Genomic DNA, 17562 nt, shown 5'->3' on the forward strand with positions numbered 1-17562 from the left:
GGGAAACAACTCGGTTTCGATGGATAGAATTCGTCCGACAGTTCCATTCCGCTTTTGCGCAAATATTGACGGTGTAGGCGATGTGATTGCATCGAATCTATTGGCTCGTTCGCGAGAACCTATCGACGATGGCCAGCGACTTGCGCTCGTGTTGCAGACGATGTAATTGTCTGTGTTCAATAATCGTGAGCGATTACTGTTGCTATTTAATGCGTAGGTTAGGGAACTAGTTAATTTGTCTTCGGTATTTATAGACTGTTTGTCGAAACATTTCTGATATTGCAATCATCACACGATAATACTGTTTATTATTTACTTAACCCAGACCTAGGAATTGATCTATGAAATGGGAGAATAAGTGAATTGAAACGTCAGGTATAGGAACAGCATACAGCAGGTATAGGAGAAACTGTGAAACTCAAATGGTGATTCCATTTCACATGTACGCTGATATTGACTCGATTTCATTTATAGGAGATCTGGTTCCTCGTACCTTTGTTACTCAAACGACAAACTCACAGAATGAATTTTCAGTTCAGATAGTTTCGTGCGGTTTGAAATTACTATAGAAACTTCCCTATCAATCGAGATACCGTAATTTCTTATCTTTTATCCTTGAAGTTGATAGAAATTCTCTATCAGACGTAAAAGACAAATAATATAACTACTTCTATTCAAACTTATCCCGTTAAGAAGATTATAAAGTGAAGCTGAAAGATACGCGATCGAATACGCGATCCTAAAACACGATTTCGTTTCAGTGCAATTCTGATGAACATCCCTCAATACCTTTCACTAGGGTGCAGTAGAATCGCAATAAAGAGAGTCAGCCCGTTCGTGCAACAGCTACTGTGCGGTATCGAGGGGGGTGTAAATTTCGAAAACGTTTGTCACCAGGACAACCGAGGCAGCGCTCGTCGTTGAACATGAAAAATAGCAGTAGCTCGAAGAAGACTGAGCTCCTCTTCACGTCGACTGCAGCATTTCAGAGCACGACACGGGGGTCGTAACTTTCTTTTGTCGCGATACCCCTCTTTCTCGAGCCCTCAAACAAAGACGAAAGATTCGACGTAGAATTGTTGACTGGTTTCTGACGAATTGTTTGGAAAGACGCTAAAGATGCAAATGTTTGCATGGTAGAAAGTGAAAGAAAAAAAAGAGAAAGGAACGAAGTGCAGTTTGCATTTTCTTGTGCAGTCAGTGAAATATACTAGAATACAGATTCTAAAGTTTGATATTTTTTGAAAATCTATAGTGTTAAATTAGACCCTATAGTGTTAACAGGTACTGATCAAGGATAAATTGAGGGATTTGGACTGGCAGAATAACTTTAGTCCCTGAATATATAACGTGATAAGTAGTATAGATTCGTATGCAGTCAGACATGTCGTATATTTATAATATCTATAATCTGACGCGCCAAGCGGCTCTGCGAGTAGTATATCCACGTATATAGCCAGACAAGTAGTATTCTCTTGTTGTCAGAATTATCGTTCACTATTTCAGATTTATATTCAGATATAAAATCACATTATATGAAATCATGTAGATTACGTGGTCGAGAAGAAAACACTTAGCATCAATGTGACCACAAGAGAAGGTAAACAATAAAGGTTTATCTTCAATCTCGCTCGCGTTTCATAGCCCTTTCGTTTGATAGTCCGGTGGAGAGTGTCGGCAAACACTATTCAGCTTGAATGCAAGAGAGATTTTTATCTTATCGAATCATCTCGGTTCCTAAGCCGGGAAATTGGACACGCGGACGTAAATTTCGTTTCATTTTCCTCTGCTGTACTTTTGCAAGTCTACGTTTAGAAATTTAATGAACTTCTGTACTTGCCTCTATCCTCTTTTTCTACCTTGCTATCCTTAATGAAACTTCGCATGGAAGCTTTTCTTTCATCGAACGATTCGCTTAATATCGTTTTCTTTCTCTTTCGCTGTACGTGATAGCTTACCCTCACAACAGATAATTCACTTATCCCAGCATTCCGCTAAGCCAGGAATATTCCTCCTTATTCTTGGCAATCCCCAAGGATTTCCACTCCCGTCTCTAATCAATACAAATCGTATCACGGTTCGGGACCTACGAATTCTCCTCGCATAAGAATCAAAGTGGGAAACTGTAGAAACAGAAAGAATGAGAATAACAGAGCGTCTAGACAAATAAAAGGAGGTAAAATTGAATAATTAACATTATTTTATCTTCATGATTAAATAAAAGAGGCGTTCCACTTTAATTATTGAAATGAAAATTTTACATTTGCATATCGGCTCACGTCTTAAACGAACCGAGACGTTCCCGTTGAATTTTTATCCAAGCCCCCATTTTAATACGCATTTTAATATATTCTCCGGCCGGTTGAACGTCAGAATTTTTTCGTGCAACGAAATTTCCCGCGAATGCAAATTCCTCCTGGAGTGGAAACCGTAAATTGCAAATTAGGGATATAGCTGGTTCTCGTCAGCCTCATAAGAGACTCAAGTTACTGAGTCTGACTCACGTTACGTATGAGAATAGAGGGGAAAAAGATATAATCAAATCTTTAGAAAGGAACCTGCGTCTTTGAGGGCGCTATAGGCCGCTAGAACGACAGAGAAATTATTTTTACAGGGAAGTTTGCTTTATCGGAAGTTACTCCGCCAGACTACCTTGCCTTCTCCCCTTCTCCTTGGCCTCTCGGTTTCCACTCATCACCCTCTTGCCTTCTCCAGTCTCATCTCGTTGAGTCTTCACCTAGGGGATTCATTAGAAGGTGAGCAGCCTTCATTCGTTACGGAGAATCTCTTTCTCCGTTGTTTTTATACTTACCATTCCTCTCTCCATTTGGTTCGTCTTTTTCTTCTCCATTCCGACTTCACCGTCGTCGCAACGCAAGATAAACTGGTATCTCACAACCGGCTTCCTCGACTCGCAGCGCTACTAGAATCGTTTTATTCGTTCAAGACGGCTCGGAAAGAAAGGCGAAACTGCAATTAAGCGGTGAATACAGTCTAGGGGAATAATAATTATTTTTTTCTTTTTCACGGGAAATCCGGTCTGCCAACGACCGCCGATGGTATTGTTATCGAAGAATTGTTCTCTCGATAATGTGCAGTGCCTCTGATAACGGAGCTTGAAAATTAAGGGGAGCGATGAATTTTAAGTGGAGCTCACTCTAAGTGAAACGTACACGTATTTTAGCTGTCATTTCAGACTGATTTTTATTCACTAAAAGATAGAGGACTGGTAGTATAAGTACCGTGAAAATTTGAATATTTGAATATTTGAAAATTTGAGTATTTGAGTATTTGAATATTTGAATATTTGAATATATGAAAATTTGAATATTTGAAAATTTGAAAATTTGAATATTTGAATATTTAAATATTTGAATATTTGAATATTTGAATATTTGAATATTTGAATATTTGTATATTTGAATATTTGAATATTTGAATATTTGAATATTTGAATATTTGAAAGTTTAAATTTTAAGAATTTCATCGTCACATTCCTTTTGTATTCAAAAATTTCTGTCTATAATCCTTTCCGATTACAGGGTAATCAGAGGATTTCGAGGAATCCTGAAATATCCATGATAGTGAAAGGTCTCGTTGCAAATTCTGCATTTACAATTCCGCGATGAAAATTTGGAATCACGCAGGGTAACTGTGAGAACGTTCATCTTCGAGATCACTTTGCTCGCGTCTGAATTTAATACCGGGCCTTAATTTTCCCTCTTTTGTTTACCGCCGCGTCGTTAAACTTTCATTTTATAACAATGGCCAACGGCGTAGTGCACTGAGACAGTCGGGACCCAGCCCCGAGAATTGCTAACTGATGTACGACCGGTTATGGTCTGAATAGAATTGCATTTATTTAACGTCGCGTCGTTGCACCCGAGCCACCCCCGCTCCTCGCATAAATATACATTAATTGTTCGAACCGATACGACCGAAAAGGTGAACAAAATGCAATTTATTCTTCGCCATGGTATCTCTCTCTCTGGTGTCAAAGCGCCCAACTTTATTGAACTTTATCATTTTTTACTAACGATACTTTATCATTACGTTTAATCACGAATTTAAATCTCTATTAAAAAATTTAATTATGAGCAGAATTCCGGTTGTGCATATGAAATCGAATTTTTAAATAAAAAGGCTACATATAAAATGTTTCTCATTTAAATACCAATCCTGTGTGTACCAACTTTTTAGAAGATATTTTAATAATGACTAATATAAATATTTCTATAATTTCGTACAAAAATGTTCCAGGAAAATGTTATTAAATACAAATTTTACTGTAAAGTCCAGTTAAATTCATGAGCGTAATTACGAATGACTATAATATACATATATGTATATTTCAAGCTTCCTTACACGATGGACTGGGGAACACACCAGTACCTCGTCTCTCAACATTTTTATCGGACGAGTCAAACTTTTCGCAAGCATCATGGGTCGTTGGTAATAGATTCAAAATTAACCGGCATACTTCAATTTTTGCGATTCTCCTAGACCTTTCTCTCCGTTTGTCTGAAAGAAAAACGAATGCAAAAAAGGGAAGCTGATATCGCATCAAAAGTTGAAACGTAATTTTATCGTGAAGGACCCATGACAGAAGTTCCCAGCCTCAGGAAGGAACTCGAATGGGGTCAAAAGTTTTTCGTTCATAAGCACGAAATCTGTTCGTACCACTGTTCGTTCAGCTTCCATTCGTCGATGAGGGAGTGCCGATTATTACTGAATTTAAGATTCGCGTTAATTGTTCGCCGTTCTGAAGTCCTCGAACGGTCCGCTCGATCTCGTTGCGGGATTATAAATGTCGACCACCAATTTGCGGAAGAAAAGTTTCCTCCATCGTCTGAAAAAGAGGAACAATTGAAAAGTTCCTCGACTAAATTTTTCGCAAACTAAACATTCTCTGAATTTTCTCGGAGTCGTACAGTCGACGTTCAAAAAATAAGCTCTGTGGAATGAACGATATCTGTTGCGATAAAAAATTTTCAAAATGGATAGGTTCATAGATAACTGTCAGAATCGAATATCCGCTGAAAAATCGTATAACTAAGTTCAGTGGGCTTTCTAATAAAGCTACGATGTATTATTAGTAGGTATTTACGCGTATACACGTGTTAGCCTCTCAGGTTCGTATATTAAACGCGACAGAAATAGCGTGTCTCGACTGTCGACGTATTGCATTCATAATGCACTTGCGTTGATAGCATGAAACCATGGAATTTACTCATGGGTGATTATCTCTTTCATGATAATCTCAGTAGTTTGTCACATAGAGTAAGAAATTGCTACGTTCGTAAAAAGTAATATATCTATATATTTATATCCAATTAAATTTTTATGATATGCATCTTTAAATAATTTGTAATGACGAAGAAAGTTTTTCTATATTCCGTAAACTGGAATACGAGAATATTTCTGTCGTTTGAGATTCTGCTGCTTTCAGAGCATGTTAATAAGAAGAAAAGTTTATACAATGGATCTGTTAGGTATAGCAATGTTCATTTTACTCGCAAAAATCGTGCAAATTTTTTTCTGCTAACCTTTCATATCGTTTCGACTCACTGCTGCTTTTCACTTACACCCAGCCATTTCGACCTTTTCCTGATCAGTGCGTTCTTATTCACCTTTTCATTTATTCCTGCAGCATGACATACTCCAGCACGTAGAGGCAGATGGGAAGGGAAAGAGGACGAGAAAGTCGGGGATCAGAACGAAAATTTCATAAATCCGACGGTATAACGCACTGCCAGCATTTTATAAAGTGAACGACGTCGTCTCAAATCTTGACGTTCACCCTAAAATTTTGCATCGTCCAACTGTGAGATATCACTGCTGTCTTCTTGAGTTAAGTTACTGGATCCCGTAATTGGAGAGAACGTGTATTTCTTCCACAAGAAAAATGTTCAAAAAATATTCACCTATAATTCTTTGAAATTGAGCTATCCGTGCTCATTAGTATGCCACTAATTTATCGGAATTTCATTGGAGAAAATTGCGTTATCGTTCAAGGAACTTCTCAAGATGATTTAACGTGTTATAATGACGCATACTTATCTCGAATATTCGAGAACTAAGTCTCGAATATTTTGTTAAATGCAGTTAGCTTCGAGCTCAGGCAAGATCTGCTTCCTCAGATGGAAACTATTTCCAGTGTGCTTTTCCTCTACTTGTTCGTGAGAAATGCAATCTCGAAACCGAGGCGTTACGAAAACTTGGTCGAACTGTCAAAACGTTTCGCGATCATGCAAAATTTCATTAATCTACTCCACTGCTAAGAAAATCACTTCATAGAATTCGCGTCTGTATCATAACTCTTCTTTAAAGCGAAAGACGACACTTGGTGAAGCAATATTGCACGTCCAAGGTATAAATCCTGAAGCTCGTGATTATTGATCCGAAAATGCAGGGTGGATTTAGGTATAGCGTGGTAATTAGTCCACTGGAGCCGTCACCCTAGTGGTTAGGAAGGGCTTAATCGCACAACAGACTGCTTAAATCTTGCACAGTGGTCGCCATGTTGTCGGGTCATCCATCGGTAACTAAATGTTCCCTCCATCATCGCTGCGTACTCATGGCGAGCACTCAAATCCTTTCAAGTTATCGACACGCTTCAATGCAAGTTTGCAAAGGCTTATTCACACTCGGTAGACATTTTAAAGGGATTTGATCAGCTTCAGGTTTCAGGTCCATACACCTTGCGTTCATATCGTATTCATGTCGGTCTGACTCCCCACGTTCCTTCCGCGAAATTTATCGAAACACGTGGAAAGTGCAATGCTGCCTTCAAAATCTCCAGCTCCAACCTATTTGACCAACTGGCAGGAACTGGAACAGCTTCGAAAACAAGGTAATCGGCCAAACGAAGCACGCTTCTGTGTGTCCATGAAGCGACTTTTCGTTAATCCTTCAATTCGCCTCCACTTTGATTCAAAGCGTTTTTTTATAATCGTTCGTGGTCTTATTCGAGGAAAAGAAGAAAATATTAACAGGTGAACGATACGAGTGAATTTTCCAGCAAATTTTCCTAAATTGCCTTTAACTGACGTTGTGCAAACAGACGTAAGCGTATTGAAATAGCGTTCTACTACCCAAAGCTGTGAACAGAAGTTCGTCATGATGGCTTATTCAGTGTCTCTCGGCAAACAATGAACTACAGGGAGAGGAAATTATTCGTGTGTTAATCAAACACGACAACGTAGAACATTGACAAGAAATATGTTATACAAACTATCCTATTGCTGTTCCGTGGAGATGGATACTTTAATGTAAAACCGACAAAACTTCTAGTTCAGTGGGATGAATTCCATTGACATTATTCTAGAATAAAACGGACCAAGGGTGTTTGCACTGCCTGGTCGTCTATTTCGTTATGATAAATTCAGATTTTACAATACAATGGCATACTCGCATCGGTCATATTTCAGTGTCTTCCCACTCTCGTTGCCGACAGAAATATTTGGCAGCCGAGGTAGCCTGCAATGGATGCCAGATATGCGTGGTTTAATCCAGCCTGGAGTCATTCCGATGCTCGTTCATCGATTTCGTTCCGATGTACGCGAGTTGTGTTACATCGACGATTGCAACTGGCTAACCACCGTTGCACCGCTGCACATTTCGCGTGAAAACTCGCATGTGTCCACGAGTACCTCGATTTAATGTTTTCGATCCTAGAATGCCTATCTGTGTCACGATATAGGGGATTTGTATTAAGCAGGAAGTGCATGGAGATCTAATTAACAGGATGATTGCAATTTTTATTGGAAAATATAGAAAAACCTCAAATAAAATAATTTCCTTGTATTTTCTAATCAATTGAAATGTACTTATATTTTAGTAAACATAAAAACCAATATTGAATATTCATCAATCATCCTGGAAGATTAAAGGCAAACAGCCATTCCCACATGAAAAGCAAGCTTTTTGGGAAAAGGAAGCTCCTATGCTTTTACTTTATCAGCGAGTTATGTGCTCTAGCAGCACTCTACGTATATTCGGATTTAACGATAAAATTTGCAAATGCGGAATTTCCAGAGAAAATGAAAAACAGTAAAGAAACATATTTTTAAAATGAAAATATTGAACTCTATTAGCGAGAGTACTTTACTTTTAGTGTGCTCCAAATGGCATTGGTAACTCCGTTACAAGTACTAATGGAATCTCTCTAATAAATTGTCTAATTCTCTTCGACACCAAAAGTTAAAACTACAACGGAATCGTACCCATAAAGTCTCTCGACATTTATTGGCAACGGTGCTTCATGTGCATTCCACTTTGGCACCGTAGATCGTTTCATACAGTAGAAACCAGAAACATATATATTACATAGCTGTCCGTACCCGAAGTAGAATGTTATATAGATCCTAGTGGAAGCGATTCGAAAGTGCGATTCAAAGAAAGGAAAAGAGGTCGCTGGTGAAAAGAAGACGGAACGAGGTGAAGTAAAACAAGGGAACGGAAATTTCATCGAAGTGTTCTCCGTTGTATGTTACACCCTCTGGATACAAATGAGGACACTGACTGAAGTGGAGCAACGTAGATGAAAAGATAGAAGAAGCAAAAGTCAAATCACACAAGTAACTTATTCATTCACCTTCTTCAATTTCCCTTCTTCCTCGGCGCATCACAGAGACATAAAGACATTCATGGAGGAGAAAAGATGAAAATGGAAATTAGAAGAGTAAGGGAAAAAGTGAAGGGAAGGTAGGTTAAAGGCAATCGAGGAGACTAGCAGCGAGGAAAGCAAGGGTAGAGGCAAAGGGATATTCAGAATGCACTTGCCGTGACCTCTTCGCTGTATCCGGTCACGTGCGGGTGCGTGACTTCCTTTCATCGGCTCACAAAGGGACGAGCATCGGAGGTTAGCACCCGTGCCTGTACACGCTTGTCCCGCGAACTCGTGACAACGACTTCACCCCCAACCCGTTATATTGCGCCGCTTCGCTCGCTCTGGGGGCTGCTGGCCTCAATCTCGAGCCTATATCGTTGGCCCTAGCATCACCGACGCCGATCGATGAACCCATAAACCTGTCCCGTTCTGTTGCCGCTTCAGAAGAATATATATTGTGATCGTTACGCTGGATATTCACGACCACTCTAACGTGCCACTCCCGCGTTACTCAGAATTTTAAATTCGTCACCCCTTCGTGGTTACCAGCTTCGCTGGCTCATTTTTTGATCGGGTAACAGACGTTTAACAGCGCAGAGCAGTTTGGGTCGAGTAGCCAGCGAGATAACGGTGATTAATGGCTGTAGATTGAAGGGTTAGAGGGGGTGTTGAATCGCCCTCAGGACTGATTATTTGAAACAATTCAGTTTCGGCTAGGTTGGAAGATAGTGTAAGAATATCTCTTTATTGAGGTAGTAAGTGATAATGGGTAATATATACTGAACATTTCTCCACACTCTCAGTTTTGAATGGAATGGAAAGGGTAGTGGATTTTCTACTAAGTTCGGAGAAAAGCGATCTCGACGTTGAAGAGGTATTCGATTCGAGGGTTTATGACGAGGTTCTTGCCTTCCACTACGGTCAATGGAACCATAAACCTGCCATGTCCTATTCTAATCCGGGCTTCCGTTATAGGAATATATTATAATGTCCTGACGACACGCTCGATCAATAAAATGAGATCGATACGCACCTATTTTAAGCGTAATGCATGTCAATATCTCTTTAGCCAGTCCTCATAGCAGTCTCAATAGCTGAAATATGCAAGGTAATCAATTCTAACACCCTCTAAAAGTGCAGTATGGAAGTACACGTTTTCATTTTATTTTAAGAGCTTGGAATCACTTGCAAATTTTCATTAAAGTTAAACTCTATCATAAAATTTCCCCTAATTTAATTGACTGCAATGCTTTCCAGTTCGATAGAAATACAAATCTATTTGCGAGATATTTCACACTCAATATTAATTTATGGATAATGAATAAAGAATTCTTTGAAGAAGAATCCTGATAATGGCGCAACAAACTCAATTAAAATTCCTCCAAGAATCGAGTAATAGCATCTACCGCGTTGCAGCAACAGCAATCGATTGTAAATAGGAATCTCATCAGCGGCAATCGCCTCAGATTACGTGGACTCGTAATTTCGCAGGATTGCGAAGGAAGCTCACGATTAGTCGGCCTGCAATCGTAATTTAGATCGATGCCGCGCGATGTTATGGAAACCGACGGTCGTAGAATTAATTACGCTTCCCAGCCAAGCCAGTTACCCCGCACTAATTAACTTTTCCCTTGGCGCGACTCGCGAGCATGGAATCTGATTCCTGATAAATTCTGCAGCGATGCGACATGGGAAAAAGGACCCCCGTGGACGAATGTAAAGGACTAAAAGGCCCAATGATATTTATCGAAAGGCGATAAATGTCACTGACTTTCATGAATAACACGCGAACGAGGCGGAAAAGCTTGGAAATTTGCTGGCAAAAAAGAAAGTCTGCCTTAGTGAGTGCTAGGCTTAATAAAAGCATGCATAAATATCCAAGAGCTAATACCGCCACGAGGCATCCTGCTGGCGGTTGATAATGAGGTCGTTATTTTACAGTGTAAGGTAAACGAACGTGTTTGCGTGGGCGACCACGTTCCTCGCTGCTCCGACGTTCCACCGCGCCTATACTTTCCGCTCTTCGGGGTTTTCTCTCTTAGGTCGCGGTAATAACTTACGGAGGCGATGGAGTGCGTCTCGTTCCACACCTCTGTCACCCTCTTCATATTATATTATGTTGTCTACATATATTGAAATTACTGCGACTATTTCGCAAATGAGACCTGTGTGTCCGAAGAAACGCAAACAACGGAAATTGCATATGCATAGGGGCAGTTTTATGAAAATTCGTAGTGAGTGCTCCGCCTTGGCAAAGAGAGGGCCATCGCTTTAGACTAGGTTGTCCTTACACTTAACGTTCCAATTTCACTCCTAATCAGGTTAATGAGTCTGTCACTCCTACACGAGTGACATGACCAGCAAAGTAGGACAAAAGTTTAACTATGACTGATTACCTTTTCCCATCTGTTGCGCCCTATTCTCTCCCCCATCCCAGGTGAACATCTTAATAGGAGAACTGAAGTTTCATCGTGTTCACGTCTCGTCGACCGCTGAATCGACACGAAATTATTGCACTTTAAGCAGCAATTTCTTCGAAGAGCATCGAAAGATTACGTCGACACTTTAAAACCTCTTGTCCATGAAATCTTCCCCAGCGAGGAGGCGGTATTTCATCTCATCGAGTTCACGGAAACTGCACTCTGCTGCGATAAAAGTGTTACGTTCTTGGCGGCATCGAATGATCCCTGAAGCTATCCGACGAAATTAGTTTCAGGACAGTATCCGTGGTAGCCAGGACGCTATAAAGCCGTGTGCACTGCTGCAAGGATTATCGGCGTGCAGCGCTGCGAAGAGTGTCGCCGTTCGATACGCAGGTTATGCTTCCTCGCAGGGGTGAACAGGGTGTCTATTAACGTTAAAGCACGGAGGTGAATCCACTGCTTGTGAAAAGAAGCCTTTCACTGAAAATAAAAGGTGGTTGCGCGTCGAAAAGGGGATGATTTAGAGGGCATTCATGGCTAATCCCCTTCTTTTTTTCTTTCAAACTGGAATACGAGGGTAACTAACAAGGAAGCATTCCTGCCTCGATGTTGGGCTAACTGGGAAAAGTTGCCGTCGACGAAGCACTGATTTCTGACGAAATTACGTGCACAGTATTAACAGCTGATAGTCTATGATAGTCTTTGAAAGGTTGCTCTGAAATTGTATACATCGCACGTACCTACACGCAATGTATGAGTTTGTTACTGCTACCTAGCAGTTCCAAAAATTTTCAAGATTTCTCAATAACGATAGCAGGGAAAGTTTTCAATGCGCTTTCTTGCCAGCACAATCGAAGAGTAGGAAAATTATCGACGTAAAAGCCAGTACAAAAGAAAGCTCATTTTCGAGCGGTTGAATGCCGGGTGGAAAAAAGGCGTATCGAGGATACGTATGGTCTTTCGTGATACATAAACCCTCATAAAAGTAGTGGTCTCTTCTAAGAGAACCGAATCCACCCACCAAACCTTTCCAATTCGCCTTTGGAGCAAAGAATACAGAAGAAGGTAACCCCCTTCGCTTTATTCTCGCGGTATAACGGTAGGGAATGTTCGATCGCGAGAACGACGCGAAAATCTCGACTGAAGCCTCGTTGATGGGAAACCGTTCTCTACCAATCAGACCTTCGCGATGGGATATGTGCAATTTTCGTCGAAAATGATTCTGAGATACGGTTGCCATAGAATTCTCTGGGATTTGGTCAAGGAATACTCCATTAATGCGGCTTTTCTTTGAAAAATAATACGAAACCTTTCATAGAGGATATTGAATCGAATTAAGTAGGTTCTAGGTTCTAACGTAGATAAGCCTCCGATTTTTTCGCGAAATCATTGATACACTAGCCTACGTTCTTTGAAATCGATTATCGTTTGCTTCAGTGAATAGTCCCAAACCGACACTCCCTATATTGACCTCAAATGACTTCTAATTTAAATTACTACTTCCGCCCGCAGATCTGACTAGGAAGATTATAATTTTCGTTAGCAAAATTACTTGCTGTCGGATAAATATTATCAGAGACGACGCAAGGACATTAATTATGCGCCGCGGAACGATATATCCGGCACAATTGGTTGGTCCCTAGCCAACCTACAATCGCGAAATCAGCAAACGCAATATTGCCAATAATTCGACATATGTTATGTTCTGTCTCGGTATGCGATTTCATCGAGCAGCGCTGATGCAATGCGAAAAAGTGTATTTTATGATACAGGGGAGAAAATGAAGGGATGGGTGTGAATCCATGTCGGTGAATATACAACTAGCGAAAGGAACAATAAGCAATGTCTTCGATGTCGTTAGCGAGACCAATAACTGAGGCAAGCACATTCAACGTTATTAGTAGAAAAGGTATTTATCTTCACAGAGTAGTCTCTTAGAAATATTATTTCTATTGTAAAGGGAAGAACTTGTTTGCTGTATCGGAATGGAAGTGTCTTTATAATGATACAATCGTACTTAAATCAAGTAGTGAATAATTTTAGACTTGAAGGAAATTTTCAGAATAAAAGTTTCTAAACCAAAATTTGCTAAACAGAGCCTACGAATAAATTCCATTAGCATACCCTGGATGACTTCAGAGATCTTCCATTTACCAGCTTTTAACACACCATAGATCACTGTAGCACAGTCTATCACGCACGATAGTCTCTATATTCTAGATAATTATACCACACAGAAAGCACTTCTGCTCTGATAATCAAATTGAAGCTGTATCGATCACGACCGCTGCTTAAATGAACTTAATCCAGATTACTTAAAAACTTTTTCCCACTTTGGAGTTGCATCGACTCTCCGTGAACTCTATACAAATAAATAAATAAACCCTACGAATCTTCGTGCTTCAGGATAGAGTTTTCGATTGATCTGGTTGGATATACGTATTCATTGCCCCATAGGGAAGGGTGTACGTGTTTCGAAACCGCAATGCACAAGCCAGAAGTATTTGTTTTCAATCCTTTGCGAAGCCTTCGTAGCACCTTGAATCGAGCGAAAGTGTACAAAGAATCGAACCGAGTGGAAGAAACTTCTACCGAAAAGCAAAATCGTTTTACGATACGCGGAACATGCGCGCACAATCGTCATTCTCTTTCTTTCACTACGAACGAGACGAAATATTCCTATATATATTTGTAAAAAAATTACATTAGCTTTAAAACCTTTAACATGTGTTATTACAAAAGATTAATTAAAATTCCAAATAGTAAATTTGAACAGAAGTTGTTATATTAATTGCTCACTTAGCATGAATTTTTAACGCAGATTCTGGTTAGAAAACTTCGAGGAACCAACGACGCGGCTTAACCTATACGCGTACTCTCCGTGTAGTAGTACAGAACACTGTTAACTAGTGGATACTGACGCTTTGTGGTCAGACGAGGTGACCAGACGAACGTCAGCTGCCAGTAGTTATGGTTAAACTGCCATCAGACATGAATATTATGTCAACAGGCAAGCATTAGCTGAAAGTTTCACGAGGATTAGGCGAATATTATTGAAACTTGAAACTACAGGTATATCTACTATGAGGCAGATAAAGAACAGATATAATTGCAAAATTAGTTCCAAAATTGTACCTACATTTTTCTATGGACAGAATCCATGGCCTATAATTTTGCAAAAGTATGTTACGATCAAACAGAAAAGATGAATGTAACCTTTCGAAGCGTATCGCGGATCAGAGTAATTTCTGAGATGGATGGATGTGACGTTTGTGCAAAGAAACAGGCAGAGTTGTTCGGAAACAGGTTGAATCCCGATCAGACTTCAGGGGAGGAACGAGCGTATTGTTTTCTGCAAGAACTCGCCCCGAAATTTATCTTCGTGAAAGTTTCCCGGCCGGTGTTGCCTTCATTTCGATGCAACCGAGGAGTTGCTCGATCTCGAGATTTCAAGCGCGCACAGAGAGGAGCACGTAGCGCGGAACGTTTACCGAAGACTCGAGACTCCGTCTCATCTTTGGATAAACGAACTCGACGCACAAGTGGGTTTCGAATCCGTCTATTCCACCTGGCTATATATCTATATACCTATATGTATGTATGTTCACACATACACAAAAGATTACGCGTGCCTTTGTTTGAGACAAAGAGAAAAGCCTCGCGAAGGATCTCGTCAGAAGTAATCAACGAAATGGAGGAAAGAGAACAGTAAGGAAAGTTTTTTCCCTGAAATGAAAAACGATCGCGGTAAAGAAACAATCAGCGTGAAGTGAGAGAATAGAAACTAGTAATAATCACTCACAAGTTTTATTAATGTCGGAATAAAAGTACGTTTTGATTGCAGTATAAGCCAATGAAGATACATTCTGCGAAACTACCCGCACAAATGTACAACATTTCACTTGCAAGATTGATATAACGCTTTGTAGACCGAGGAATGAGAAAGTAGCCAGCATGGAACTCATTTCACCAGGATTTGCATCGTATTTTCTTTCAATTTACACGGGCCGCTAAGCACGATTCAAATATATTGCTGTCATGTCTATTTCCTCGGGAGTACGCGCGTAAAATCAAAATATGTCGTGCGCCCTTCTCTTGGACGACGACGTCGTTCTTTCTAAACCCGACCTGCCGCTTGTCAAACACGTACCGTGCATTTCCACGAACGTTTAACCGTTTCCCTAGTACGACAACCCCGAGCGTAAAGTGGTCTTCCGTTTACATTCCTGTTCCCAACGCGATAAATCGATCCCTGACCCTTCAGTTTTCCGGTAAATTCTCCTTGTCGGTAGCCACGGCAACGGAGATTCTTACCAGATCAGAAATTTCCGAGGGTAATTTTTCTTCAATTCTATTAAGAAATATTCGCACCGAAGAACATACAAATTCTCTATATTCCTAAGAAGATATCTCTCTACGTGACCTCTAAGATGTCACCTATTCGCAGAAGGAAATGTCGCGTTGATCAAATTGAATAGTGGCGGCCGATGAAAAAGAAAAGGATGAAAAGGAAATCCCGCGATCGCTGCTGTCCTAGTTAGAGCGGGGCGCTTGGAAGAAATTCTTTGCACGCTCCCTGGTAACGCGAGAGTAATGGGGTGACGAGAGCGGCATCGGTGTATGCACAGGGAGAAACAAAGGCGTCGACCAACGACGATGGCGGCGATCGTGGATATTTAATAAAGAGCGCGGCGTAGGCTGGCTCGAGGAAAAGTGGCGCGGGATGTTAAACACACCTGCGCATCGAAAGTTCGTCATGAATAATTCCGTTTGGTTCGTTTAACGCGGTCGCAATGCACGCTCTCGCGCGCCCCACCTCGCGAAACTTCTGTCAGCGCCCCTTCCCGAACGATAATTGACTTTGCATCTCACCCGGCGCTCTATTTATTTGCTCACCTTCCAGCCACCCGGTTGCACACTTCCGGCGTTCACGGGCTATCGGGAAAAGAGGGATCGAACACGAGCAGTGAATGGAACAAAGACAGGGGAAACAAGGAGTCGGGGTCAAAGTTTAAATTGCGACCAGGGATCGAGTTAATGTTTACAGCTAATTCATCCAAAAATTAAATCTTACCCTCGTTTGTCTGCCCATGTTTCGGCGAACCCACAATCTTGCCGAATCCACAGCTCTTATAATAGTAGAAAAGTTATCTTTTATGTGCGTGGTTTACTATTGCTGCGATAATGAGTGTTGATAATTGATTGAGATCCTCTGAAGTCGCAGTAGATGCAGACAGTTATTGGTCGGACACCGAAAGAATTTATTTGAGACAACCAATATGATAGTTTAGTAAGAAATGCTGAATTTATCAGAAGTATATATCGTTTCCTGTCATCAGGGCGCATTCAGATGTCTTCAGATCGTCTGATCATTGCAGGGTGGTCCAGATTTCCCGGTCAACCAGACTCTGTCAAACATTTATGGCCGCAGTTCGGCCAGTCCAGAGGTTCCAGATCACGTAGACGAAGAGCAGGTTCGTAGATTTATAGATAGTGTGTGAAAATTAATTCTGACCTGTGTTTAACGTAATCAGCAATTAGTTAACAATTAATATTCGGTGTGATTTCTTTAAAGTAATCAAGTAAATAAGTTGTGCTAGTTTTAAAGGTATGATAAAATACTAAGAAATCTACATGTTGATTACTTGAGTGAAATTTGATTGATTCAGTAATTGGATGTCTCAGTTGGCAATGCACGTACTTGACAGATTCCTGCAGATCTTTATCTCTACTGCGAAAATTCCTATTTTACCGACGTATTTTGCCCTACTAATCTTATACTGGTACGAAGTTATAATAGATCTCTATCACTGACCAAGTATAGCAACAGACGGCTATACAGAGTAGACTGGACGAAGGCGAGCAATGCTTTTTTTGTCCCATGCTTTTAGGATTTTAAAACTCTATTACTATTTTTGTGTCACGCTCAACGTTAGCAACTGTGCCTAAAACAAGAATGCAGCGCTGTGAGTGGTGAGAATTCAAGTTATAACACCGACACGAATTTAAACGCAGGGTGTCCTGATAAGTTAGTAGAAAATTGATAAAGCATCTGCAGGAAGTCAAATGCTTGATGAGGTTCAAATAAAACACACAAATGTATTAAAAAATAAATTTAAAATTTGAGCAAAACTTACCGCGATGACCAGTGGTCAAGCTGACCGATGGTCAAGCTGACCGATGACCAATGGTCAAGCTGACCGATGACCAGTGGCCAAGCTGACCAGTGACCAGTGTCCAAGGATAGTCCAGTGGTCCAAGTAGTCCAGCAGGCTGGCTGACCAATGAGTAGTGGTCCAGGGTAGTCCAGTAGGCTGGCTGACCAGTGACCAGTGACCAGTGGTCCAGGGTGGTCCAGGGTGGCCCAGGACCCAGGAGTCCTTCTAGGATCCCCAGGGAGGTCCGCACCCGCCGGAGGACCCGCGGCGACTGAGGCACTCATGCTCCTGCAGGGATATTTATACTCCCTCGGGGAAGAAGGGGAACCAATTAGAGAAGTTCTTTGGGTGGTAGGAAGTTCGAAATTGT

At 40.8% G+C, this 17562-nt stretch overlaps 1 protein-coding gene across 14 annotated transcripts in view; it reads left to right on the forward strand.

Moving 5' to 3' along the window:
• The window catches only part of Dlg1 (MAGUK family member discs large 1), a 376826-nt gene that overhangs the window by 207966 nt on the left and 151298 nt on the right, over positions 1 to 17562 (forward strand). For 13 of the 14 annotated variants that reach the window (XM_076393504.1, XM_076393526.1, XM_076393518.1 and 10 more), the window contains one exon: positions 16413 to 16508. The exons of the other annotated variant lie outside the window; for it this stretch is intronic. In XM_076393504.1, the coding sequence (XP_076249619.1) occupies positions 16413 to 16508 (96 nt within the window). The remainder of the gene's footprint in view (positions 1 to 16412; positions 16509 to 17562) is intronic. 14 annotated transcript variants of the gene reach the window in all.

Source organism: Calliopsis andreniformis, chromosome 1 (genome assembly GCF_051401765.1).
Source record: "Calliopsis andreniformis isolate RMS-2024a chromosome 1, iyCalAndr_principal, whole genome shotgun sequence".
Taxonomy (NCBI): domain Eukaryota; kingdom Metazoa; phylum Arthropoda; class Insecta; order Hymenoptera; family Andrenidae; genus Calliopsis; species Calliopsis andreniformis.